This window comes from Pelobates fuscus, chromosome 6, assembly GCF_036172605.1.
Source record: "Pelobates fuscus isolate aPelFus1 chromosome 6, aPelFus1.pri, whole genome shotgun sequence".
Lineage (NCBI taxonomy): Eukaryota > Metazoa > Chordata > Amphibia > Anura > Pelobatidae > Pelobates > Pelobates fuscus.
In genome coordinates, this window is record NC_086322.1 from 270,037,074 (window position 1) to 270,064,514 (window position 27,441).

The 27,441-nt window shown below is 39.9% G+C and overlaps 1 protein-coding gene across 1 annotated transcript; it reads right to left on the reverse strand.

Moving 5' to 3' along the window:
- Positions 1-27,221, reverse strand: LOC134614870 (protein 4.2-like). The gene is made up of 17 exons (XM_063459111.1): positions 27,111-27,221; positions 24,513-24,701; positions 21,740-21,973; positions 17,193-17,311; positions 16,693-16,821; positions 16,030-16,192; positions 14,964-15,102; positions 13,256-13,359; positions 12,593-12,838; positions 12,144-12,437; positions 11,048-11,214; positions 9,797-9,930; positions 7,744-7,904; positions 5,283-5,552; positions 2,722-2,876; positions 1,872-2,005; positions 1-532 (listed from the first exon to the last, which is right to left on the reverse strand). Exons 1-17 carry the CDS (start codon positions 27,118-27,120, stop codon positions 361-363), a joined length of 2,820 nt encoding a protein of 939 aa, XP_063315181.1. The 5' UTR covers positions 27,121-27,221; the 3' UTR covers positions 1-360.
- Between the last annotated feature and the right edge of the window lie 220 nt (positions 27,222-27,441).

Consider the following 27,441-nt stretch of genomic DNA (forward strand, 5'->3'; position numbering starts at 1 on the left):
ATTCCTTATTAAATGTATTTTAATATCTTAAACACATATCAATATATAGGATACAGTTACGTACCACAATGAAAGGCGGAGAACACTTTCAACCATAATGGGACATATATGAAGTCAAACATTGGTGCTATTCTGGAACAAAGTGCTAGATCATGTTCCAATTGGTATGGAAACCAATGGAATGTATCTAAATATTTTTGCACTGTTCCTTCAAAATAGCACCTGTTTTGCCTTGATAAAATGGTACATCCCCACACGTACAAACAAAACAAACAGGCTGATTGAACACCAAAGAACAGATAAATCAAGCAATCTTAGTATAGCAATGGCACCATTTTAGAGAATCCTTTTTTAGGATCCTTATTTTGTTATTATTTGCATCTCCAAAGGTAGGACTTCAACATTCTTTGTGGTCTTTACTCCATAGAATTGTTTGCATTCAAATTCCATGCATAACTGTAAATCACCAGTCTTTGTAGGGGCAAAAGTGATATTGTATGCTGCTGTGGTGTTGGGGTCAATATCTTGGCACCTGCTCCAAAGAAAAGAAAAGTTATCCACCATTTTTATTTCTTAAAATGCATATTATATAAAATTAGTTTTTAGTTATGTGAGAATAAAATTGAGGATCCTTAAGACACCATCATACACTGGGGCTAAAGGTCACAAGAAACCAAGCCTGAAAGAGAAACCATAGGCCTCAAAAAGGCCGTAGGGGTCATACTGCTTTGCATACTCTTCAAGTGGCCCTATTAGAAGGGATAGTCCCTACTGTGGGGAAAATCTCTCTGTGCCTCTTTTCTAAGAGCTCTATATGGTTGGTGTGTCTTAATTTATAAAAGAGCTCCACAACAAAAATACTCACAGTATTGTTTTTAAATGGACACTTTAGGCACCCAGACTACTTCAGCTCATTGAAGTGGTTTGGGTGCAATGTCCCTGTCCCACATAGCTTGCAATATAAAACATTAGATGTTTTAGGTAAACTGCAAGGTTTACATTGCAATACTAAGTTAGCCACTAGATGTGCTTCCTGTTGTTTACCGGTCTCTAGGTAGCCTAAATGATGCTGAACATCCTCGTGCTGTACATGAGGACATCCAATGTCAATGCTTTCCTATGAGGAGGGCCTTATGCAGTTGCCGTGAATGCGCATTAGATCTCCCCCGTTGGATGATGTCAAAGGAGGCGGAGCACCGACACAGCACCAAGGGAGATCGGCACTAGAATCGGGTAAGTAAATAAAGGTTGAGTTGTTTTTTTTTTTTAATCCTTTTTGTACCGAGAGGATCCAGAAGGCAGTATCATGTTAGGAACACAACTTTGTATTCCTTATATGATAGAATCCCTTCAAACTACAATAAATGTGTTTAGAAATCAGTCTTTGTAGATGAGATGTTCTAAATGATATATTAGTGGCATAGATTATTAGTAAGTCACCTAAAATGCCTCAGAACATTTCTGCCCCTAGTCACACCTCGTCCATTTGAAAAGTTGTGAGGTATACATGGTGGGAGGTCACCCACTTTGTAGTAGAGGAACTGAAAACTTGGTCCCCATATTAAAATAACGGACAAGTCCTCTAACCCATAGGTCATAATGTGATGTTCGGTCCCTAAATATAAGTGCAACGCTGTGGTCACATATGAAATTGTGACCTCTGTTGCCAAGGAAACCAAACAAATTGGAACTTTGCCGTGTAAACTGAGCTTTCAATACAACCAATTGATTGGAAAAGTGAAAATGGAACCTATAACATATACATTTTGTAGAATTGGCATAGTTTGTTTTGAAAACCAATTGTCTTATATCTTATTGAAGACTGTCTGACCGCCTTCATGTGTAAATACTATATATTGATAAATACTCACATGTAGGATCTATGTTTGTGAATCAGACCTTGTCCAGATGCTGTTAGGCTGCACTCCTGCAAGACATCCTCAAGTGGGTTTGTGATGAAGGCTGTGGCCGTGATAGGCTGATACTGTCCTGCTTCCTTCTCAATCTGTAAAACCAGAGAATATGAACACTGTGTGGGATTATATTTAAAATACATATGTGATGTTTGTGTAAAGATTGCAAGTACAGCTCTTGCACAAGCATACCTTTAAAAAGAGGCTCTAGACACCAAAACAACTTCAAATTACTTCAGTAGTTTTGGTGTACAGATGCTACCCGTTGTTCTCTAGCAATGTAATACTTTGTGGTTACTGAGAAATGGCAATGTTTAAGTTCATCTGAAATCACCCCTGTAGCGGCTGTCAGACTGACCTAATTGAAAGTCTTCTTGATTTTAGAATCTTCATGTTCGGCGTCATCACTTGTAGAATGATGACACTGAAGACATCCATTAATTCTCAAAAGGTGTCGTTAAGTGTAATGCTTCTTTATGAGAAGCTTTGGATTGGAAAAGTCATCAGACTTGCAGCAGAGGGACTGCCTGGTTTGTCGGGCAGTCCACTTTAACCGGATCACTGGGGTAGGTGAGTATTTTTGAGCTCTGGGGCTGAAAACCGTTATCGAGTTCTATTACGCTGTAACAGCGTTTAGGCCAAGTTAATGTGGGACGGTATGGATAGAATGTCGTAATGGCATTAACAGGTTCATTTTATATATTACTGTAATGTTCCTTTAATCTTGTGGTTTAGTATTCATTTAATATTGGTTTCATGAATCGGAGATGAGTGCCATTGTATTTTTTAGCTTTATGCCCATACTCACTTCAATGGCAAGTTGTGGCTTGTACACTGTTATATCCTTGCTGGTGTAAATTGTACTGGTGGCATCTTTTACAAGGCCGGTAAGCCTGATGACCTGGCTCTCCCACAAGCAGTCGGCATATTGCGCATAAACAAGCTCAGCTCTCAGTGTTTTCTCTGGGGTAAAAAATAAATAATAAAGTATTGTGAGAATGCGCCCTTCAGAGAAAGGTCCATAGCATGTATACAATCAAACAGTATCAAATTGAGAGGAACTGAAGTTTGAACCTTTAGACTTGAAAAGTCTGTAAATGACTCTATAGTCTAGTCCAGCGGTAGGCAACCTTCGGCACTCCAGATATTTTGGACTACATCTCCCAAAATGCTATTTCAGCCACAATGCTGGCACAGCATCAAGGGAGATATAGTCCACAACATCTGGGGTGCCAAAGGTTGCCTATCCCTGGTCTAGTCTTTATCTGGATTGTATTGTCAGATTCTAAGCAGGTACAACAAATAAAATGTTTGGGTAAAGCAATATTTTATTTCATTAAAAAGTTAGCTTTGTATACTCTAATATAAAGCATTAGTGTGTGTGTATTACATAGCTGAAAAGAGACCTGCGTCTATCAAGTTCAGCCTTCCTCACATATGTTTTTGCTGAAGATCCAAAAGAAGGCAAAAAACCCAGTCTGAAGCGCTTCCAATTTTGCAACAAACTAGGAAAAAAATTCCTTCTTGACCCCAATATAGCAGTCAGATATCTCCTTGGATCAAGCAGCTATTACCCCACTAATTAGAAATGATATCCCTGTATGTTATGTTTTTGCAAGTATTTATCCAATTGCAGTTTAAACATCGGTATGGACTCTGATAAAACCACCTCTTCAGGCAGAGAATTCCACATCCTTATAGTTCTTACTGTAAAAAAAACATTTTCTTTGCCTTAGATTAAATCTCCTTTCTTCAAGCCTAAATGCATGACCTCGTGTCCTATGTATAGCCCTGTTTATGAATAGATTTCCAGATAATGGTTTGTACTGGGCCCGAATATACAGTATTTGCATAATGTTATCATATCCCGTCTGAGGCGCCGTTTTCCCCAAATAAAGAGATTTAAATGTTTTAACCTTTCTTCATTACTAAAATGCTCCATTCCTTTTATAAATTCTGTAGCTCGTCTCTGCACTTTTCCTAGTGCCATGATATCCTTCTTTAGAACAGGTGCCCAAAATTGCACAGCATATTCAAGGTGTGGTCTTACCAGCGGTTTATATATATATATATATTGCAATGAATAATATAATATATATAAAAAAAAAATGTTTACATAGAAATCAATTTCAAATGAATTTGCTAACTGAAACTCCTTTGATTCAAGAAAAAGAGACTGAAAGCAAGGGAAGGCACTCATATAGGGGTTAACCCTTTGAAGACTACAGTAGTAGTGAGAAAAAAGAGAAAGAGAGGGTGAGTGCCCCTAAATATAAAATATAGCTTTTAATAGTATGATTAAAATAAATGGTGTGCTAGCTATACATGTAAGAAAAGAAAGTAACGATTGTCACTAAAGTGACACTATATATAAAGAATTAATAAACCATTAAGGTAAATTATCCTAATGGGAAAGCAGACTCACACTTATAAGTAAACTGCAATCTAGATCTAAATAAGGAGGTCCTGTTCAAAGGTTTTCAGGATCCTTCTCCTTGTTGTATGCAAAAACCATATGTTTTTTACAATAAAGTTGCTAGATGATAGAACTATACAGATAAAGATATATAAGGTGAGTAGAGTCCCAAAGGAACAAATAAGCTGCATATAGTGATATTTGGATCAATAAACCATGCTTTAATAACACTGGATACCTGCATCTAATACATATGTAGCAGTAGAATTCCAAACAGAAACATTTGGCTACATGTAACAGTATATAGTAATCATTGTCCCTGTGTATATATACAAGCATGAAATATATATGTAGCTAATACAGACAAAAATGTGTCTGCACAATTAAATGTCCACATTCACAGTGCGTTTTGGTCAAAAAGAAGCACTGGAGTGTGTTTAAGTAGTGCAAGAAAAATGTGTCTGCACTAATTAAAATAAACTCCTACTGTAGAACCGGGGAGTAATGCCTGATTAAATTAGGTATATGGTCAAGATGAACCCCCACTATTATAGCCGGAGTTAGGCTCGGGATCCCAAGGTCAGTGCAATAATACGTTTTGGTCTTGGCACCAACCAATGCTATTCACATCTGAGGATCACCCGAGAGCCCCTAGCCCCTCCTTTGATTCAAGTTCTACTAAAAAATGTATCACTACTGCTTCACCACCACTTCAGTAACTCCGACCTCATTTCCTCTCCATGTTGCCCACAAACATAAACAGCTGGGGGAGAAGAAGGAGATTTAATTATTAAAAATGCGATGTAAGTGTGTGCGACCCTAAATTTCTAGCATGGTGACTGTGTGTGTTGGTATGGAGAGGAAGTGTAAGCCTTTAAATGGCACAGGCCAGCCAAAAATGTAAAACCACACTGGATTGACAGTGATTTTATAAGACAATTGTAATCTATCACCTTCATTTTCTTCCAGAGAAAAGTGAACCTCTTGTTTCCAGAAGTGAGGAACTAAATCGGTGCTTTCATGTATATACTGAGCACAGAGGACCACACACAACTCCTTTTCTATCTTGCTGTTGTTAGAAATGTGTAGTGAAATGTAGAGGTCTTGCCCATACAGAAGATCATCTTCCGAGTGCATGGAGATAGACAGATGGCAGTCTAATAACGGATCATAAATATGTTCCTTTGAAGATTTCTGATATTCTTCCCAGTGTTGAGTGAACCCTGTCAACAACAGAGATAAACAGAAAAAAAATATTTTAAACAATATTATAGTCCATGTATGAAGTGCTATGTTCTTTGGTTTTCTCCAAAAACGTGCTAAAAGCACAATCTTACACACGCTAAAATGACTGTAAAAATATTAATGAACCTGACAATTTTCTGGGTGCTCAAAGCAGCCTGTATAACTTAAGTTTCCTGCAAAAAAGGGTAGCTAATTTAGTAATCCTACCTAGACTATCGGAAATGTACTGTTTTGCTTTTGACCCAGTTAATTTATTTTTCCTGAACTCTACTTACCTTTTTTCATTATCCTAGACCCTTTTATCTGCGGAACTGAATTTGTTCAATTTGGATTCTGAAGTGGCTCAACTAAGCAGCATTAAGTGGTAGACCATCCGCCTTAGGACACCCAGGCCTGGTGAGCGCAATGTGCGGGAGACAGGTGGGTGCACAGAGCTCCCGTCATTCACTGTGTGTAGCATAGCCTCATAGACAACAGTAGAGAATCTTCTTTATCCTGTAGCCATTCTGATGGAAGTTGCACACTGTGACTGAAGGGAGTGGGGAATGAACAGCAAGCTAATTTATGTCAGACCAAGCAGAAGATAAAGATCCTCCACAGCGGTCCGTGAGGTATAAAAGAAGGAAGAGACAAAAACCAAAGTGGAGTAATAAATACAAAAGGGAGGGAAGAGGGTCATTCCAAGCACCAAAACAACTACAGCCTGCTGTAGTGGTTATGATGCGAGGAGTACTCTGACTAGGAAGGAGTACCCTGGACCGTTTACCCAACAATCAGTGTTATATCCTGGTTTTGTGCTGCCCTAGGAAGGACAAAACTCAGGCACCCCGCCCCCCCTCGCGCAACCCCCACCCAACCCTTCCCCCGTCCCGCCTTCTAATTACACACACACACACATTCACTGACAGATACGCGTACACTAGCTAACAAAAACACACACTCACTAACAGACACACACACTCACAGGCAAACACACTCACACTTACAGACACACACACACACACACACACACATTCACTCACTAGCAGACACACACACTCACTAGCAGACACACACACACTCACTAGCAGACACACACACACACACACTCACTAACAGACACACACACTCACACTAACATGCAAACACACACATTAACAGACACAAACCCTAACGGACACACACACTCACTCACATTAACACATTTTGTAATTTTTTTTATTTAACCTCCCCCCCAGCCTCCTTACCTTTGGGAATGCTGGGGGGGGGGGTTCTCTTTCTCCCTGGCACTGGTGGGCGGGCGGCTGGCGAGGGAGCACTTCCCCTCAGCACTCTGCTCAGCTCCCTCGCGCGCCGCAGAGTGAGGCTGGGAGCCGGAATATGACGTCATATTCCGGCTCCCAGCCTCACTCTGCGGCGCGCGAGGGAGCTGAGCAGACAGCTCAGAGGAAATGCTCCCTCGCCAGCCGCCCACCAGCGCCCCCCTGCCCGCCAGCCCAGCATGTCAGTTAGCCGCAAGGCTAACTAGACATTTGCCCTGGCCTTTTGGGGGCAGCGTTTTTTGCCGCCCCCTGGAAAATGCCGCCCAAGGCAAATGCCTTGTTTGCCTCGCGGCTAAAACGTCCCTGCCAACAATGGTCAAAACCGTTTTATCAATGTCAAGCTATGATGCTTCCTGGTGGTCCAGTGGCATGCGTCCACCTTCTGCAGAGCTTCAGGAAATGAAATCCATGGCAGTTCTCAGCCAATGCAACGTAAGTTAAACAGAACTGACATTATCCAGGCTGGCATATGACACCCCTATAAGGCTGCTGCTGGACATGAAGGTACACCTCCAGTAGCAGATGGGTTAGTCTCCGTGTGTGCTGCATTTTGAAGAGAAAAGCTTTACATACAGACTCCTGGCACCTTGACCACTTCAAATTACTGAAGTGGTCATGACTGTTGGAGTAACCCTTGGTCAAGACGGTTGGAATATTTGTAAATATATATTTAAATGTTGCGAACTACCTATCAAACAAGACTGAAATTACCGTACATGTTCTTCTAAGAATAAAATATCAATACATGCATATGTATAAACCAGGCCAACATTATCTTCTGCAAAAATGTCCAATACCTATTTTGTTTGACTTTCAAAACTATTTGTAGTATTTTACTATCAATATTGTGTGAGCACATATCACTGACATTTGTAGAAATCGTTGGGAAGAATCTCCAAACCCTGGAAGCCATTGATGACTGGGATCTTGCTGTTCTCAAACTGCAAGTAAAGTCTCCTACTTCCCACGGCAGTTGGGGTAAAGGTAATTGGAAAAATCAGGGTGGTGCCTGGAGCCACATCCTCACACCTGGAAATCATTGGAAAATATATAAAAAAAAAATGAAAACCAAATTGTGCAGGGATCTGAGATTTATTGTCAAAGTTTATTAAAAGGAAAATCCAAGCAGCATAACTAATACAGGGAAATGGAGCCAGGAGTGCCACGGCACCCTCTCCCCCTCATTATACGTCAAACCACTTTCAAAAACTTTTTTTTTTCCCTGAAGGTTGCCGGGTGCTGCTCCCTGAAGTGCAAGTTCATTTTACTGAAAGTGATCAGCTGAGGAGAACACAGGAGAGCTAACTGAAGCTCCGTGTTAGGGGATGTAGGCAGGGAGAAGCACCTCAGCTCCTCAGGTTCTTAAACAGTTTGAGTAATTCAATGAGGCCAAGACACTTCAGGTACCATAACCACAACTCAAACTGTAGTGACAGTGGTGTTTGGAGTGATCCTTTAACACTGTTGGGGTTGTTGTGTTATGTATTTCTGCTTAAACTGCTACAATATTTTCTTCTCCGCTTTATAGGCTTCTCCCTTGGCACTAATAATGCCATACCAGACTTTAAAAAAAACAGTAAAGACTCTGTACCATTGATTTAAAAAGGGGGCGATTATGTTTTAAAATTTGCAATACGAAGATACTCCTTATTTATTATTAAACTACCAGCATGTTCTTGGGTAATAGGAGGTGCATACAATTGCTACCATTGATTATTAAAGGACCACTATAGTCACCCAGACCACTTCAGCTCAATGAAGTGGTCTGGGTGCCAGGTCCCCCAGGTTTTAACTCTTTCTGCTGTAAACATAGCAGTTTCAGAGAAACTGCTATGTTTACATTGCAGGGTTAATCCAGCCTCTAGTGGCTGTCTACCTGACAGCCGCTAGAGGTGCTTCTGCGATGCTGAATGCGAAAATCTCATTGAGCATGCAGAACGTCCATAGGAAAGCATTGAGAAATGCTTTCCTATGGCTGATTTTAATGCACACATGGCTCTGGCTGCACATGCTCATTCGGCTCCACTCGGGAGCTGACGTTGAAGGGAAAGGAGAGGTCACCAGCGCCGAGGGAGCCCGGCGCTGGATAAAGGTAAGTGACTGAAGGGGTTTTAAGCCCAGCAGGAGGGGGGCCCTGAGGGTGGGTTTTAAGCCCGGCGGGAGCCCCTACAGCCCTGAGGGTGGGTTTTAAGCCCAGCGGGAGCCCCTTCAGCTCAGCGGGTGGGGAGCCCTGAGGGTGGGGGGACCCTGAGGATTATATAGTGTCAGGAAAACAGGTTTGTTTTCCTGACACTAAAGCTTTAAATGTAGTGTAAAATAGAGCTCTAGTGACTTTCTGACAACAGTAAATTGGTGGAACCACGTTTGCATTCTATGTTACCAAGGCTTCCCTTTAAGAAATATGTGTTGCCCCAGCCACTATCGAGCATTGTGGCCTCCTAGTGCATGGGTACGACTGCATAGGAGAGACTGGAGCCCAGGTAAGTTGATTTTTTTTCTAGTAGGAAACACATCCAACGTAATAGTGCGTGTGTGTGTGTGCTTTTAAGTGTTCCTTTAAAGAGTCCAGGTGTCCCATCCTAGGTTGTGGGTGGGTTGGTGTTGGTGGGGGTGGGGGCTTATACTCATTGGATGCTTTTGAAGTCATTGTGGCTCTTTAAGAATTTGTTTGGGGCTAAATCATATCCTAATTAGCACCAATATAGATTAGATTCAGTTGATGAGAACTTTAGAAATTGAGATGGTTCAGCTGAACTAAGCCACAATACCCAGAATTGTACTGAATAGTGGTGTGTAAATTTAACCAATTAAATTAATTTGCATAAAAATGAACTGCAACTACTAATCCAGGTTTAAATTAATCATGCAAAGTCCAATTTTTATAATGTTAGTATATGCAGGGAATGTTGAGATTTAAACACCTGTAGCTTCTCTCTTTGTGAAGCAGTCCATTGCCTGACACTCTTATCACACAGTTGTGTAGGGTTTCTTTGAGAGGGTTAGTGAATACCACCTCTGTCTTTGTAGGCTGGAATTGTAATGCTGTCTTTGGCATCTGTGAAAAAAGTGAGAACCAAATATATGTGATGTGCTGTGCTTATGCAGAAGTCATTTTTTAAACTAAGGCCTCAAAAGTGTTTTATAAAAATTATTGATGTACTAACAGCTGCTAGTGAGCTGTTACTGATTTGAGCACAATTACAACTTACCAATGTTTCTTGACAACACTTTTAACATCTTCAGTTAGGCAAAACATTTAGGAACTGTCATATATTAAGAGACATAGGGAGCATCTGGTCTGCACCTCTTGTAGGTGCATGTCATCTGTATATCTCTCTTAATCTCTGGCCACAGAAGAGTGTTGGTGTTACTACGGCAATGATTTCATACTATTAGTAGTGCCAGATGTTGCTGTAGCACTACACATGGTCTGCACCAATCGTTGGTCCAGACCAGAGCCCTCAGAGTAAACAACAGTGAGGGCTCACAAGCACATACACACATATACATACTCATTACAGCCCTTCCATACCCACACACTGCAACCCTTAGACCAGGGATCTCAAAGTCTGGACCCCTAGATGTTGCAGAACTACAACTTCCATGATTCATTTGCCATGTATTGCATACAAATTTTTTTTTATATAAAAGGTTATATAGACCATTAGCAATTGGGGGGGAAAGAGTTTGAGATCACTACCATGGACATACAAGTTACACCACAAACAGACCCCTTTACACTCACACTGCACCGTGAACATGCATACATTCCAAACATTCTCTTCGACCCATTTGCAATTCCACAGTCACCAAACACATGCAACACGAAAGTCAGAGGTATCAAACACCCCCTCTTTTGCCTCACCACATCATATTTTGCTGCTGTGCCCTTAAGTGCGGAAATACTGAAATACCTCACAAGATATTTTTGGGTGGTAGTCTGGTGATTTAAATCTTTCCCACTGTTTCTCGATCTGAATAGAGCTTACTGGAGCAAACACTCAAACCTCACATGTGAGTATAGTTTTATTTGTCAAAATTCTTAATTTATTGTGCAAATATCTTAAAGGTTTTCAATAAAAATTATTGTTCAATGTGGAGACTGGATTGTCCTGATCCGGTTAGTTTTTTTGTATTTTGAGAATCTTTAAATACCCCCAGTTTGTTCTTACCTTAATGGTGAGGCTGGGTTTACAGACAGTAACATCCTGCTCCGCGATTGTAAAGATTGTACTTGAATCCCCAGGCTCCTTTACCAGAGCTGTCACTCTCAGTTGGTTGTTGTCCATCAGAGAGGTTTCATACATGGAGTAGGAAATTCTTCCTGAAACACTCCACTCTGAAATTTCACAAAAGGGAATAAGCATTATTCTTTATTCCTTTCTTCATTAACGGGTCAGTCTAAGCAACCAAACCACTTTAGCTTAATGACGTAGTCTCACTGCTCACTTTATTCTGTAGCTGTAGCCATACTTGCCCTGCCTGTGACTCTCTCAGCCTTCCTACACATTTCCTAAAAAAAAAACATGTTAATTGAGAGCCCTGTTCTTTTACGTTGTCTGTAAGTAGACAGTGTTTACTTTAGAAATCCTTGTCTACTGTATTAATAGCCTGCAAATCGCACTGCCAGCAGCATCCTGTTATCACAGAAAGCTTCAATGGAGGAAACAGAATCAGAGAAGAATATTTTCTGTGACCTTACTCAAGCACAATATATTTTATCTGATTAATATAATTTGTAAAATATACAGTATTTCATTAGCTGATAATTATTTTTTTTATATTTATTATTGCCTATTTTTATGTATTTTCCAAATGTAGACTCACTGTGTCTACAATGCTTCTTTATGAGAAACATTTGATTCCACACTGATTGGCACGAGCAAAGGAATTTAGTCTTTTGCAAAATGAAGTTGGATCAGTTAAGCTGCAGACTATAGAGAAGAGGTAAGCATGTGTAACCTTTTTTTTTTTTTTAAGAACTAAGAAGTGGAACATTTTACTGCAGAAGTGTGAGACTAATGCCATGTTACCTGTATTCAAGTCTACTAAAAATATGCATTTTTTTTTTACTTTGGTTTTCTCTTTGACATATCAGTAGGATCCATACGTATGGGACAAAAGTGCTTATGCTGCTTCGTGGTTAATGGTTTGGGCACATTTTAAAATTTAAGACTGTAAAGTGTATGAGGATTAGTGTATGAGTGTATGAGGATTAGCTGCAAGGATGGATATACTGCTTGCCTGGAGAAGTTTTGTGAAAATTACCTTCTCTAGGCCTCAGGTGAAAATTGAACTTTTTACTCCAGAACTGATGCCAGGTAATTCCATAATCATACACTGCCTGAGTACCCATGATGAGATCCAGGTCATTCTCATCATCACTCACATTCTTGATGGTCACTTTGAGTTCAAGGTCTTCTCCATACTGCTGGGAATTGTTGGAACACAAGTAAACCACAATAGGATTTTTGGAGAGATGCTCATCCTCCTGAGATTGTTGGTTATTCTTAAACAGTATTTGTTTGGCTGTTTGTAGAACTTTGTTCTCTTCTGCAGATCCTAGTGAGTTTCAAAGAAATTTACATTCTATTGGAAAACACCTTTGGAACAGCAAGAACTTACATTTTTCTATTTCAAAAGTCTTTATCCTGTATATGTACATTTAGACTCTGTCCCTTTGGTAATTCAGTAAACCCCAACAACATATTTCTTACCTTTTGGGTGTTTATACTTATTAATAATTTCCTTCGGTGTATCACTTCCAATGCTTTTTGTAACAATGCTGTCACCAACATATCTGGCATTACCAAAAGCCTTAATGAAATGGCCTTCTGAGGTTCTAACCCAGGCCACACATTCTGTGACCACCTTAGAAAAGATGAGGTCAGCATCATAATGCAAATTCACCTTCCCTTCTTTGATGGCTCTCACAGGTACCGGCCCAGTACAGCTTACTTCACCTGCAATAACAAGAAAAATAGAGAAGAGACACGTTATTAAAATAGCGTTCTGGAATGTGGAACAAACACTGAAGTTTCTCTAGCTATGCCTTTCATTTTGATTTGTGGTGTGCATACCTACAATCTCAAAACACTAACATTTGAAGACATAACTGGCAAGGTATATATAGGCTTGATGACTGCCTGCCAACCAGCAATGGTTTGTGATGTTTAAAAGTCCACATAAATTAAAGGTTACTATCATCTGCTTTAAGCCTTTACTGCATATTTTCTCCTAAAGACTACTGAAAGAGCCCTACAGACAATGCAAAATGTATTCTATTTGGCTAGAGCACACTTTGTGCATGTAAAGATAAAAAAGGAACGTGGATGTAGTAAAGAGTAATACAGCCACATAAACATCCTTGCAATTCTTACCATTGTATTTGTGCTGTGCTGTAGCATCAATGACCTGCCAACCAGTGTAGCCTATTTGGAGATCTCTACGTTCCATCCAGCATTCATTCCACACATGGAAATGCCTGCAAAATATTACAAAATGGTGTGAATTTTTTTTAATCCGGTTTACATTACTGCAAAGAACTATGCCTAGGAAAGTTCTAAAATATTATTGGATTGCTTTTACAAATCTAATCAACATGATTCAACCCCTGTTAAAAAAACAGGTTTATTGTCAAACTTTACGACGTACAGCAGTTTACAATGAACAAATCAAGCAAAAGCAATTGAAAATAGCCAACAACACAAAAAATGCATTAAGTAGATTCAACTATTCAATTATTTAACCCCTGAATAGAATCCCTCACAACGGCACAAATATGCAAAACAGGTGCTGTCTCAAGCACACCTGAGGCAACTAATCAAATGCATCATTAGTTGCACCAGGTGTGCTTGAGCTGGAACACTTGAAATATCTGAGCTGTCTAGGGGTTTGTTGAGTGTCACGTTTGACTGCACGTTAGAACTATGCCAAAGTCAAAAGAATGGTCCACAAAGTTAAGGAACAGGATACAAAAGGATAGTAAAGGCACTGAACAGTGGTTACACTACCTGGATGGGGCAGAAAAAGACAGCTATCAACCAGATTTCTGAGGAGGCAAGTTGGGGAAATTCTCGAGTAACTGCAAAAGACCTGAAGCAAGATGGCAACAGGCACTGAGGTTTCAGTGAGCACAGTAAGGCAATTACAAAACACAGAAGGTTTCCATGCCAGAACTAGAAGACATACACCACTCCTGATCCAAAAGCACAAGAAAAGTCAGCTCCAATGTGGGTTATGCAAGTTTTTAGTTACTGTGAAGGTTCTGACATGTTGTGATACATGTTGAAGGTGACAGAAAAATTATGCTTTTTTTTAGTAGAGATTATTGTGTGGTTGTCCACAATGTAAAGCCAAAAGGCCAGTTGAGGCCCTGTGGAGATAGCACAGCTAAGCGTACAAGGGCACATGTATGAGTGTGGGAATGGATGCTTGTGATTGGTTGTAAGTGTGTATGGGAGTGGTTATGTGTTTGGGAGTGGTGCATGGATCATCTTCCCTCCCACCCTCCCTCTTTTATGTTTGTTATTCATTCATATCACAGCTAGCGGGGGACGTGTCCTTGCCAATAGGTTTTGGGGGGCTATTACATGGAGTGTCAGGATATGGACATGGTCGGGTCTCAACCTCCTGTAGGGTAAACTTTTAAGTTACCGACTTGGACATGCCCACCGAGCTAGAAGCCGGCTAGTGGTAAGCATTGGAAGGAAAAGGGAATTATGTTTGGACGAGTGGGAAGGCGAGAACCCTGTGGGCAAGTTGATGCATAGGTACGTGGTCTCTTTCATTGGCATGGACATTTATATAATCTGAAGTCTGTAGGGCAATGGGTGTTAATAATTATATGTTAACTTATGGATTATTTATGTATTTATCTTGTTATAATTAAATGATAAAGTTTAACAACTTATGTCTTATGTTTTAATAAATGTTGTGGCCTGTTTTATCCAAATTCAGTTTCTGTCGTTACTGGGCGGTATTTGGGGTAGGCTCTGTTATTCTTATTCACATCACATTCCCCACTATGTCCATACATGGCAAAAATGTTTATCACTGTAACCGTGCTTTATGAGCGAAATATCTTACCAGATACTATCATTCCTGTTTCTATGGATCCGGGCTCCACTTTCTTTGTAATACAAGTCCTTCTTCAAAGTTTCATATGTATTGTGGGCAGAGTTATAATTAGTAACAATCCTGGTTGGAATCCCCAGACAACGAAGCACTAAGAGAAGAAAAACAGATCATACCGAACGTTGCATCTCAATTTCTCACTAATACTTAAATTCCGTGATAGTCACAACTTTTCATTTAGTTTAACAATTATATATTGTTCTCAAAATATAAGTTGTAAATGCATTACATGTGTTTAAGATGTAAATAAATCTTATTCTTGGCAAGCAGATGCTTTATGCCTCTTGGTTCTGTCTTTGTATTTAGTGCTAGCAGTGGTCCATGTGTTAGTGGTTTTGTGCCTAACCCCAGTTTTACTAAGTGTAGGAATCGATAAGTGATTGCCAAAATAGAAGAGCCGAAGAATTAGATGAAGAGTTTTTCCAATGCCTTGACGTGGCCGGTTGGCTTACACCTAATGGCCATTGGATTGAAACAAAAAATGTTCAAATGTTCAATTTGTTCAAAAATGTATAGGGATTTGGGATAGTGTGCAGGTAACTCTTTTCTTTGGGTTTTATTGTAGTCTGTTTATTGTAAATTTTTTAGGCGCCTTAGCAGCACATAATATTCTAACTACTATGCAAGAAAAAAGGTCCCGTGACTGGTCCCGTCTTTGCCAGTTGTTTGAAAATCACAGTATAACGGCCTATGTTTGTATAACCTTGGCAGGTAGATACTATATAAAGTCTTCGGGCTAGTTCATCGTTATATGGAAGGAAAACTTCACAAGTTATCCATTAATGACCTAGTTCACGTGCTCTTCTTATACTTTTTAAAACCCTTATATCAGCAAGAGAAGGTTATGAATATGAAGCAACCGGACAAATATTTAATTCTGCTTAAGTACGTAGTAAATTGTGGTTTCTCTTTATTAGACTTGCTATTCTAAACGTACATGCTCTAGTGTGACCTCTTCCACTCCCACTGTAAGTAACAAATGAGGATTTGGTTAAGAAGGAAACCTGAATATTTTTACCTGTGCAAAGTATGGCTGCAAATATCCAGTGGTGTCCGTAGGCAATCCGACCTTGAGTAATAAACCACTGCTTCAGGATAGGTACACTGCTTATCCATTTGTAAGACGGCCAACCACCCTGTACCATAAAGTCCACTCTGTCTTCTTCATCTCGTTCACTTATCTAAAGTTAGAGACAATCGATAGAGACAATCGTCAGTGCTTTCACTGATATGATAAAATTATGTCCATTTGAAAGACAATGCCCCCATACTGCTTTTTCCAGATGTTTTCTAAAAAGACTAAGGATATTTTTTAGGGTAATTTAGTTAATTGGTGAAAGTAGTAGAAAAAAAGTGTAACGGTGCTTTGTGTATATAATAGTGAATACACAAATATAATGTAAAAAAAATAAAAATGTAAAAATCTATGCAATACTTTAAAAACAAGTTTAGTCTCAACACCCAATAAAATAAAGCATATACCATACAAGATACATAAAGTGTACAAAATAAAAAAAAGAATATCTCAATTCTGGAATACTACAATGGACAACAGGTATTCTAGAGAAATAAGCACTGAAAATACATCATAGCACAACAAGTATGAACAATAAAACTCAAATGGCAAAAGTTGGCTCTACAAATTATGATAACAGATAAAAATGATAGGTTGATATCTTACAATATCACTGAGGATTCTGCTGATATAGATTGGGTCATTTCTTCTCACGTAATGTTCTTCTGGATCGTTCTTGTAATATTTGCTCATATCCAGGAAGTTTATACAGATGTCCGCAACTTCTTCCTCAAACTGTGCCGTAAAACAAAAACAGGTCCTCCGTTAAAACCGGCAACACAACGTAGGTCACATTTTTTCATCTGATCAGCATTACACTACACTAAGAAAAAATATTCTAAATGGATTTTTTTTTTTTAAATATTTCTATGTCACTTTGCCTTTAATGTGTAAAAATTTAAACTAGCAAATCAACTATAGGGAAGAGATACCAAAGCCAACAACATGGGATAGAGATTAAATGGAATTTTCAGAACACACACCGAGTATGCCTGCACACCTCTTTTTGTATACAAGTTGTTATGATTCTCTTAAAGAAATTGTGAAGAATAGGATTCTTTGACCATATAGATAGAAAACCGTTCATACATGGGGAGTTAACTCACTTGCCCAAAATGCCAGGGATGTGGTTGGACAGAACTCTCGGTGCCAAGATAGATGATGCCATCTTCATTGAGTATGTACTCTTGCCTCTGAGCTTCATTGTACAAATACACAAGATCATCTGATGGTAAAATGTAGACATTATTAATACAATGAAAAACAATAGCTGTTCAGGCTGTAAATCGGAAATTCTGTTGACCACGAGAGATCCTTATTCTGATAACCAAGTGATTACACACTATCTGCCTGCATGAACTCACCAAAAAGATAACACATATTCTATTTTAAATAACTGATTAATGCATAGTTCAATGTAACAAAAAAACATTTATTATATATAAGACAATTAATAAAATCAGCATGTATTAAATAAAATGGGGTATACTTTATGTGTGATATTTTCAACACAGTTACTTTACCCTTTGATGACTTAGTCTGCATTTCCTGTAATATACCAAAATAATCCATCTTTACGCCTTTACTTTACTTTTATTCTTTTTTCTGATTTAAGTTTTTTATCTGATGATTTTACCATAGATAGCATTCACAAAATAAGACAAATTACATATCACTATGGAAAAGGCACATTTACAATTATTATTATATTCTATTATATATATATATATATATATATATATATATATATATACAAAAATGGAAAACCATATAGCAAAAGAAAAAAATAACCATGGGTATATAAAATAGCATTGATAGCAAATCCCTCCCCCCAGGCTCCAAAAAAAAAGACAAAAAATTAAACATATAAAAGAAAAATAATTACTCTCTGTAAACTGGCAAAAAACAAATACTTTTCTTTGCAAAATCATAAGGTATATATCATCTAAACGGAACAGTGGGTTTTACCCTACCCAGACATTTTAACCCCTTAAGGACCAAACTTCTGGAATAAAAGGGAATCATGACATGTCACACATGTCATGTGTCCTTAAGGGGTTAAAGGGACACTGTAAGCACTGCAACCATTTTATCTCACTGATTTGGTTATAGTGCGCTGTCCATCCATTCAGTGTTAAACCATTTTCGAGCAGTTTACACTGAATGAGGGTCACCCATAGCTAGTGATGTCCCGAACGGTTCGCTGGCGAATAGTTCCTGGCGAACATAGCGTGTTCACGTTTGCCTCGGACGGCGAACATATGCGATGTTCGGTCCGCCCCCTATTTTTTTTTTTGTGGCCAAATTTACTAATACTAAGTAAAAATTACTTAGTATTAGTAAATTGTGCCCCTACTCACAATACCGCGAGTAGGGGCATGTCTAGTAAACAATGAGCAGCCTGTGGCTGCTCACTGTTAAAAAAAAAAAAATGTCCTCCTCCCCGGCCCCCACCCCTGAGCAGCGGGTGGGGGCCCTAAAAATAACAATAAGGGGGGGACCTATTGTCCCCCCCGGCCCCCACCCCTAAGTGGTGGGTGGGGGCCCTAAATACAAAGGGGGGGACCCTAGTCACCCCTCCCCCCTAAATTTTTTTTATCTCCCTACCTACCACCCTCACCCTAAAAATAATGAGGGGGGACCTTTAACTAAAAACCTGTAAAATAAAAAAAATGGGATAAAAACAACTTACCATTCGATGTTTTCTTTCTTCTAAAATCTTCTTTCTTCAGCCCCAAAAAAGGCCAAATAAAAAGCCATAATAACCGACGCAATAATAAAAAAAAAAAAACGAGCGCAAAAAAAAAAAATCCATGTTCACCCATGGAGGGCTCCGCGCAGACTGAGCTCTGCAGGGCGGGGGAAGGCTTATAAAGCCTTGCCACGCCCTGCAATTAGGCTAAGAACACTCTGATTGGCTGGTTTAAGCCAATCAGAGTGCTCTTTGTCATTTTACACAGCGTGGGAAAGTTCAATTTTCCCACGCTGTGTAAAATGACACAGAGCACTGTGATTGGATGGCTTGAAATTTGGTTTTTTATTTGCCCTTTTTGCGGGCTGAAGAAAGAAGATTTTAGAAGAAAGAAAACATACAGGTTTTATGTTAAAGGTCCCCCCCTCATTATTTTTAGGGTGAGGGGGGTAGGTAGGGAGATAAAAAAAAATTGGGGGGGGAGGGGTGACTAGGGTTCCCCCCCCTTTGTATTTAGGGTCCCCACCCACCGATCAGGGGTGGCGGCCGTGGGGGACAATAGGTCCCCCCCTTATTGTTATTTTTAGGGCCCCCACCCACCGCTCAGGGGTGGGGGCTGGGGGGGACAGTAGGTCCCCCCTTATTGTTAATTTTAGGGCCCCCACCCACCACTCAGGGGTGGGGGCCGGGGGGGACAGTAGGTCCCCCCCTATTGTTAATTTTAGGGCCCCCACCCACCGCTCAGGGGTGGGGGCCGGGGGGGACAGTAGGTCCCCCTCTATTGTTAATTTTAGGGCCCCCACCCACCGCTCAGGGGTGGGGGCCGGGGGGGACAGTAGGTCCCCCCCTACTGTTAATTTTAGGGCCCCCGCCCGCCACTCAGGGGTGGGGACTGGGGGGGACAGTAGGTCCCCCCTTATTGTTAATTTTAGGGCCCCCACCCAACGCTCAGGAGTGGGGGCCGGGGGGGACAGTAGGTCCCCTTTATTGTTATTTTTAGGGGCCCCACCCGCCGCAAAGTGGTGGGGGCCGGGGGGGACAGTAGGTCCCCCCTTATTGTTATTTTTAGGGCCCCCACCCACCGCTCAGGGGTGGGGGCTGGGGGGGACAGTAGGTCCCCCCTATTGTTATTTTTAGGGCCCCCACCCACCGCACAGGGGTGGGGGCCGGGGGGGACAGTAGGTCCCCCCCTTATTTTTAATTTTAGGGCCCCCACCCACCGCTCAGAGGTTGGGGCCAGGGGGGACAGTAGGTCCCCTCCTTATTGTTATTTTTAGGGCCCCCACCCGCCGCACAGGGGTGGGGGCCGGAGAGGGGGAGGACAGTAGGTCCCCCTCGTTATCTTTATGGCCCCAAACCACCGCCCAGGGGTGGGGGCCAGGGGGGGGAGGACAGTAGGTCCCCCCCTCATTACCATTATGGCCCCCACCCGCCACCCAGGGGTGGGGGCCAGGGGGGGAGGACAGTAGGTCCCCCCCTCATTATCATTATGGCCCCCACCCGCAGCCCAGGGGTGGTGGCCGGAGAGGGGGAGGACAGTAGGTCCCCCCCCTCATTATCTTTATGGCCCCCACCCCTGAGCGGTGGGTGGGGGCCATTTGCGGAAGTTCGCCTTCGCGGTTCGCGAACCGAAAATTTTATGTTCGCGACATCACTACCCATAGCCCCACCATCACTGGAGGTAAGGCTAATGCAGAGATTAGACACTACCTTTTAGCCATACCAATACATACCTGCAATGTCACTGTGGTGGGCTGGATGTAATCAACTTACACTCTCAGCCAATCACAGCCACCCATTGCTGATCAGGCTAATACTTCCTCAGGGACGTGGGGCGTCTCAATCAGCATTGAAAGATTAAAATTGTTTTAAAGGTGGATGGACGACTCCAGGCACTATGATCACTTTATTAAGATAAAGCAATTATGGTGCCTACGGTGTCCCTTTGAGATGTGTTTTTCTGCTTTTTAGATGCAAAATTGGTTGTATCAATTATTCTGTTGTGTTGTTCACATTACTGTGATTGTGTTGTTAGGCCAGATATAGTGTTTTTTCCCATATTTATTATGTAATGCAAATAGTGTTGATTTTGAAGGTGGATGTACATGAGCAATAAGAGTTTCCCCCTGGACAACTTGGGAAGGGGGAGCATGACTGCTGGATTATAAAATGATACAAGGTTGCAAAGTGGTCAGTTTGGTAGGAGGCTGGGGGAGGAGACTCACCAGTCAGCAGAGACAAGGGAGAGGAGAATACTGACTTTCCCTCCCAACCCTGTTGGTTGTTTGGTGTCTGGTTTGCTTTTCTGTTTTGTCACAGCTTGGCGGTATCCTGGACAGCGCAAAGAAAAGGTTAAGACGAAGAGTCACTTTGGAGAGATGACAGCCCGCATGGGAGCTGATGGCGGAGTGCCGGCTGTTTAGTCTCATGGAAAAAATGTTGGGGGAACTGTCTGTTGGGCAACCGCTCAACAGCTGACAGATTGGATAATGTTAAAAGTGATACATTTAATAAAGCTGTGGCCGTTGCCCTTATCCACTAAGAAGGTGTCTGATGTGTTATTGGGGGGCAACGGTGGGGACATGGATTATGGGTCAGCAGTCATGCATGCAAAAACAAGGATATGCAATCTAAGGGGTTTCATTTTTACATGAAATTAATCATTTTGAAATGGTGATTTTTTTAAACTTATTTATAGTGATATTGATCACTATGTATATACTAGTATGTGGAAGTTGGGTTATAATAATCAGTTCACATACTCATATGTCAATAGAAATGCACATTGATGTCTATATTTCATTGTTTTACAATGAAAAATAGCTTTTAATAGTATGAAATTAATTTCCATACAAAACATATATTCCTGCTCTATGAGGCTGAAAGGCTTTTTTGGAAGATTATCTTTTTGCTACTCAGTCAAAGACCATGATAGATAGATAGACAGACAGACTGACTTACCTTCACACCAAGGGTTAAAGAGTAGCATGAATTCTCCCAGTTTTTGGACTTGTCTGTTAGCTGTTTTGAGAGCTAACGCGTAGTTTCCAACAATAGCGTCAGCCGGGGTCGTTACTGATATTATCCACAAGTCCTGGTCTTTGTCAATCACTCTGGCGCTCCATGTCTTCCTGTCTCCAAGACTTGATATTGAAAATGTGTTTTTTGTGCCATTTTGTTTACATGGTGTGGGCCCTGTATGTCAAATAATTGAAATCAATTATTCACTATTGTATACATAGATACCGGTGAGAATTGTGCAAGTTAATTGCCTGATATTATAACTCTCAAAAATTTAGATCACCACCAAGATGTTTATATGCAGATAAAGATAGGAGATGGAAATATTTATTTGTTGAATTTGGTATTTGAATTGACCAACGTTCCATACTGTACATCACGTTAATGAATCCGCACAACCCGATATATTATTTGCAATATTTGGAAAAAGACCTTTCAATCTCAGTAGTGGAAAAAAATTCTACAGCAGTCAGTTGATGGACTCTTTTAGACACAAGAGGTAGATTTACAGACAGCAGTAGAGAAAAGGGATCTGCATTAAAGTTCTGTTGTCTCAAAACCAAAGTTAGGAGACTTCGAAGGGACACTCTAAGCAACACAACTATTATAGCATATTGTGGTTATTGGGCACATAATCAGTGCAGTGGATAAGATTTTTTTTAAATGAAACATAATTTGCAATAAAGGAAGTATAAACATTAGATGATTCTCTACAGGAAGTGTTTAGGAAGGCTGTGCTGTCACATGCAGGAAGGTGTGACTATGGTGCATAAACAAAGTGATTTAACTATTAAACTGCAGAGAATTGAGCAGTGAGACTGCAGGTGCATGATATATACACCAAAATGGCTTCATTAAGCTAAAGTCGTTTTGGTGACAATAGTGTCCCTTTAATGAAGTGGTTTTTAAAGTGTAGATCATGCCCCTGCAGTCTCACTGCTCAGTAATCTGCAACAGGGGCATACAAGGAATCACAAGGCCTCGGTGCAAGAATCAAAGAAGCTCCCTCCCCCCTTACCAACCCTTCTTGCTTTGGTCTCAGTTTATCTTTTGACTGGGTTGGAATTTCAGTGAAATACCATTGTATGCCATTTTAATTGCCTTTTCTCCTTCGCAGTGCTGGTCTTCACAGTGCCGTACCACCTCCTTGGCTGAGAACATAAAGATCGATAGTTTCAGCCAATCCAATGTTTTCCCATAGGAAAGCATTGATAGACTATTGCACATACATGACAAACCTTTTCTCTGCACCAATCTCAATGAGCCCATCTGAGGGAAATAGCCAAAATAGCCTATAGAACGACAATGTTTATTTTGCAGGCTTGAACAGACAGGGGCATGGAACAAAGACCACTTCAATGAGAATAAGTGTCTGGGTGCCTATAACCTTAAAACAGCATGGAAACTTGTTGATCCAAGATGTCCAGGACCTCCTTCTGTTTAGATACATCAAAATGGTGCACAAATGGGTCAATGGGACATAATTGTGAAGGCACAAAAATCTGAATATAATAAAAAAATAAAAAGAAATTAAATGAATCTCCACGTCTAGTAGAGATTAATCTTTAAGGGGGGAAACCAGACTATTCAAATCCTCAACTTCCCTGCTCTACTCTACTATTCTCATCTTCCTATATTGGGGTTCAAAAATCTTTTCCAATTTATGAGTGTCTTGAACAGTCTGAAAAGTTTCACATCTCTTCTTATTATATTCAGAAGTTTGTGCCTTCACAATTATGTCCCACTAAATAAGAATACTGTGCAAATAGTTTGTGCCTATCCTGACTCACTTTCTACCCCTGGATAAAAGAGAACACCAGAAAATTAAGTCTCAAAAGTAATGACTAATGGACCTTCAGAACTGAAAATTCACATAGGAAAAAAAATCCCAGAAAAGGCACCTCTGGGCGGCCGCTGTTCGTATAGCCAAATTCCACGTGGAAAAGAAAACGGCAGCCATCTTGTTTGCACGAAAGGAGGCAGCGGGACTTGGTCGTCGACTGTCTGGAACTAAAATCGGACACGCAACCTCACGAACCACCGCTGAAACTACCAAACGCCTGCTTCCTTTAGTTGCTGAACAGCCAGCAGATCGCCATTCGGTAGTTTTGTTCATACGGACAAGGGGAGCAATCGCTCCTATGAGCCAGGAGGATCCATTGGGGACTTTTATTCATTTTTTGCCTTTTTCTGAATTGACCGACCGCACACGCTGAATTTGTGGAACTGTTTTGGGCAGGAGCCTTGTGTGTGGTCAGTAACTTGTGACTTCCATGCTTTTTAAGAACCCCTGAACCGATCTGGGTGAAATTTGGATATGTTGGTCCCCCAGATCGGGGCTATCAGGGGATATGTAATTTGTGGGGATACCTTGTGTGGAAAGGGCTGTTCCAGCTTTTGGGAAAATGGTGTGCCCTCTGCCTGGAGATAGTTGGTATATTCCTTAACTTATCTCAATATCTCCCAGGCAGAGAGAGGGTGGGGGTTACTGTAAATCTGTATGTTGATTGGTTATTATCTTTGTTTACTGTGGGAGGTCCTCTTGCAGGAGGATTTCTCATAAAAGCCAGCGTGTTATCAATAAACTTGATTCCTGTTACACCCTTCATGAAGTCTAGGCTCATGTTTGGGGAATATTCTATTATTTTATCTCCACCTGCCTTAATGTTTAGACAAGAACGTTGATATATTTAGATCATTTGTTGAATCTCACCTGTGGTTACAGTAAGAGTCCATTTCCCCAGGGCCTCCTGCTGCAGATGCCATTGGTTTGGAATGCTCAAAGTGATAATGAATTCTTGTCCACGTCTTAGGAATAGTCGCTGTTCATTGCTCAGGTCGTTGGTCCTATGAGCCTTGTTGTTTTTTAAAATCTGAAGATCACACTTAACAATACCCAATTCTGTAGACCAAAACAAAAATATAAAGCAATGGGAATATGTTTAGTAATATTATGAATAGTAACTATCATTATTGTTTCTATCTACTGATCTCAAACATTTTCCAAGCATAATGGCAAACAGACCTGCAGTACAACTCACATCACAACAGAAAATTGATCAGAAAGAGACTTGATCAGAAATTATTGGAAACATTTAGAATGTATAATGACGAAATCTGAAAGGTTGATTTTTCAGTGCTGAGGAATCCTCTGTATTTGTCACTCTTCTTGCAAATAGTTTGACAAAAATTGGAGGGACTGTACCCATTTAGCACTTGTACTATAACACTAATATATGTCAAAGTGGTTATGGTACTGCGAGTGTCCCTTTAATGCAATGGCAAGTTCTTAATGATTTCACAAGTAAGTTGAGTATATCCATATACAGGAAGTGAGTAAAACATGTGAGCTAGTTTATACTGGGCCAAAAGTATTGCGTTATTGACAAGTTTTATATCATTATACTGTTTTATCCACATTAGGAACTATTGCACTTCAGATTAAATACTTAATACTCCAGACTGGTGGAAGTCATCTAGTACTAATCGTCAACCTTTGCAACACATGCTTTTATCTTATTTCAGCCTGTTTTCAGATCAGTCACAGCATGTAAATATATGATTATTACTATTGCATTTTGCCTACCATGTCTACATTTTGCAAATATTTGGCTAGCTCACAGCCCATACCTACCTTATCTTTTGGGACATATTTGCCAACATTTTTAAACTGTAATATATTTTTAACAGAATCAACTATATTCTGATTGGGTTGCAGGCCATGATATTTCAGTAAAAACAAAAGAACTGAATTATAAACTCTAGTAATCAGATCAGTATATTATATATATATGGCCACTCAACACTGAGCAACTCAGATAACTGCACCTTACCATGGGTTTTGATTTAGAACTCAATTCTCACTAATAATGAATCCTATTGGTAGGATAGGGTAGGAAACTTGTTTATTTACCAGACAGAAGATTAGTGCTATATACAAGTACAATCTGAAGAACATTCAAGACTTAAATGAAAACTCTGAACCCTTTAATTTTATTAAAATTATTATGGGGTCAGGAGTGTCCTGGTGCATTCTTACCTTCAGAGATTAAATGACCTGGCAACATTTAACCCCAAAGTTGGAACTCTGACACCCGGAGTTTTTTGCAATTTATGAACGGGTTTGTCAGGTGGCCTCTGATAGGCTTAGAACATCAGTTGACCCTCTCAGCCTATTAATGGGTGTCCATTGAAATAAATTAGTACATAAAAATATGCTTAAGTTGTTATGGGGATAGGTTCCTTTAAGATTTTAACTTAAATAACAACTTAAATAAAGTTACAGGCGCATTAAAACAATATAACTATGTTACCCCAATAATTGAGGAAAGTACTGTTTTTGAGAATAAGCAGTACGTAAAAATCTATCATACCTCTTCAGAAGTTATTGATTGATAGTATAATTAAATATGGTAACAAATAATGACCTCAATTTAATTAGCTGAAAAGATAAATATAAATATAGGCATGATAAGATTAATCACTTGGAACTTTTTCTAAACGTCTTAAATTATTTAAAAGGCTTATTAAATCAAGGCCAATATCTAAAATTTGAATACATATTTTCTAATTGTATTTATATCCAAGTGAAATGTAAACAGATGTCTATACATTTTATGTAACAGTTAAGTCATTTTTTTATTGTGTGTTGAACAGTAAATTTTCCAACTTGCACTTGGCCTTGTTTTTCTGACTGCCCATTAATTTTGTAGATTTGAAATGTTTTTGGCTAGTTTGGAAAATGCTGCAAAAATCTGCAGAAGGTGACGTTTGATATTTACAATTTGCATGTCTGAATAGAAAGAAGAGTGTGAAATGTTCTGTATCTTAAAATACCGTATACTTTTGCTTAAGTGTGAATTGTATTTTTTGAGTATAACATTTGGCATAAAATGTGAAATTCACTTTTAAGTTGCTTCCTGACAATTCGCACTTTAGTGCATAACCTGGTGTTTGTTGTTTTAAGGATGACTATCTCAGACACTTAAATCCATTGTACATAAAATTAATCCGAAAATATATTTTCCAGGCTTTTTGTCATTTTATTTTGGTTTGTCATATTTCATTTTGATAATACCTCTAATAATACAAGTTTTAAAATTCAACAAATGTAAAAAATATACAGAAATACAACATTATCTGACTATGGGTCAAATTATTTTGCTATGTGCTTAAAAACTCATAAGCATGTTAAGTTAATCATGTTAATGTATTAATTAATATTAACATTTATGCAAATTATATATGAAGAGTTCCGTGTACGCAGGTTGCTGTGTCCTTGCAGCTAAAAACGACTATAGTATTCTCTCACCTCGTGTCATGTCTCCTCTGAAAGTCAGATGTCTTCCTATGTTAAACCCAGGTTTTTTTGAACGCTGTGTCTACTGTTCATGTATGTAGATAGATTTGTGGCTATCCCTATCTTGCACTGTCACACTATGTTTATCTATGACCACAGAATCCCCTTCTTGGCTCTGTATGAGATCTTTAGTAGAAGGTGTGGCTGCTCACCCCACCCTAAACCATCACCATAATGCTTTAGAAGGGAATTCTCAAACATTTTCCTCGAAGATAACAAATAACCATTTCTATTTGCCTCATTTTGGTATACCGTACGTCGTGTCTATTTTTTTTATTGAATT

Bases quoted from the DNA above. Each gene is read 5' to 3' on its own strand.
- LOC134614870 (XM_063459111.1), bottom strand. The intron at 11,215-12,143 runs GTAATTTTCACA...GTGAAATTTCAG, and splicing joins TCACCTGAGGCCTAGAGAAG to AGTGGAGTGTTTCAGGAAGA. The intron at 5,553-7,743 runs GTCAGTGATATG...TGTTGTTGACAG, and splicing joins TCCCAACGATTTCTACAAAT to GGTTCACTCAACACTGGGAA.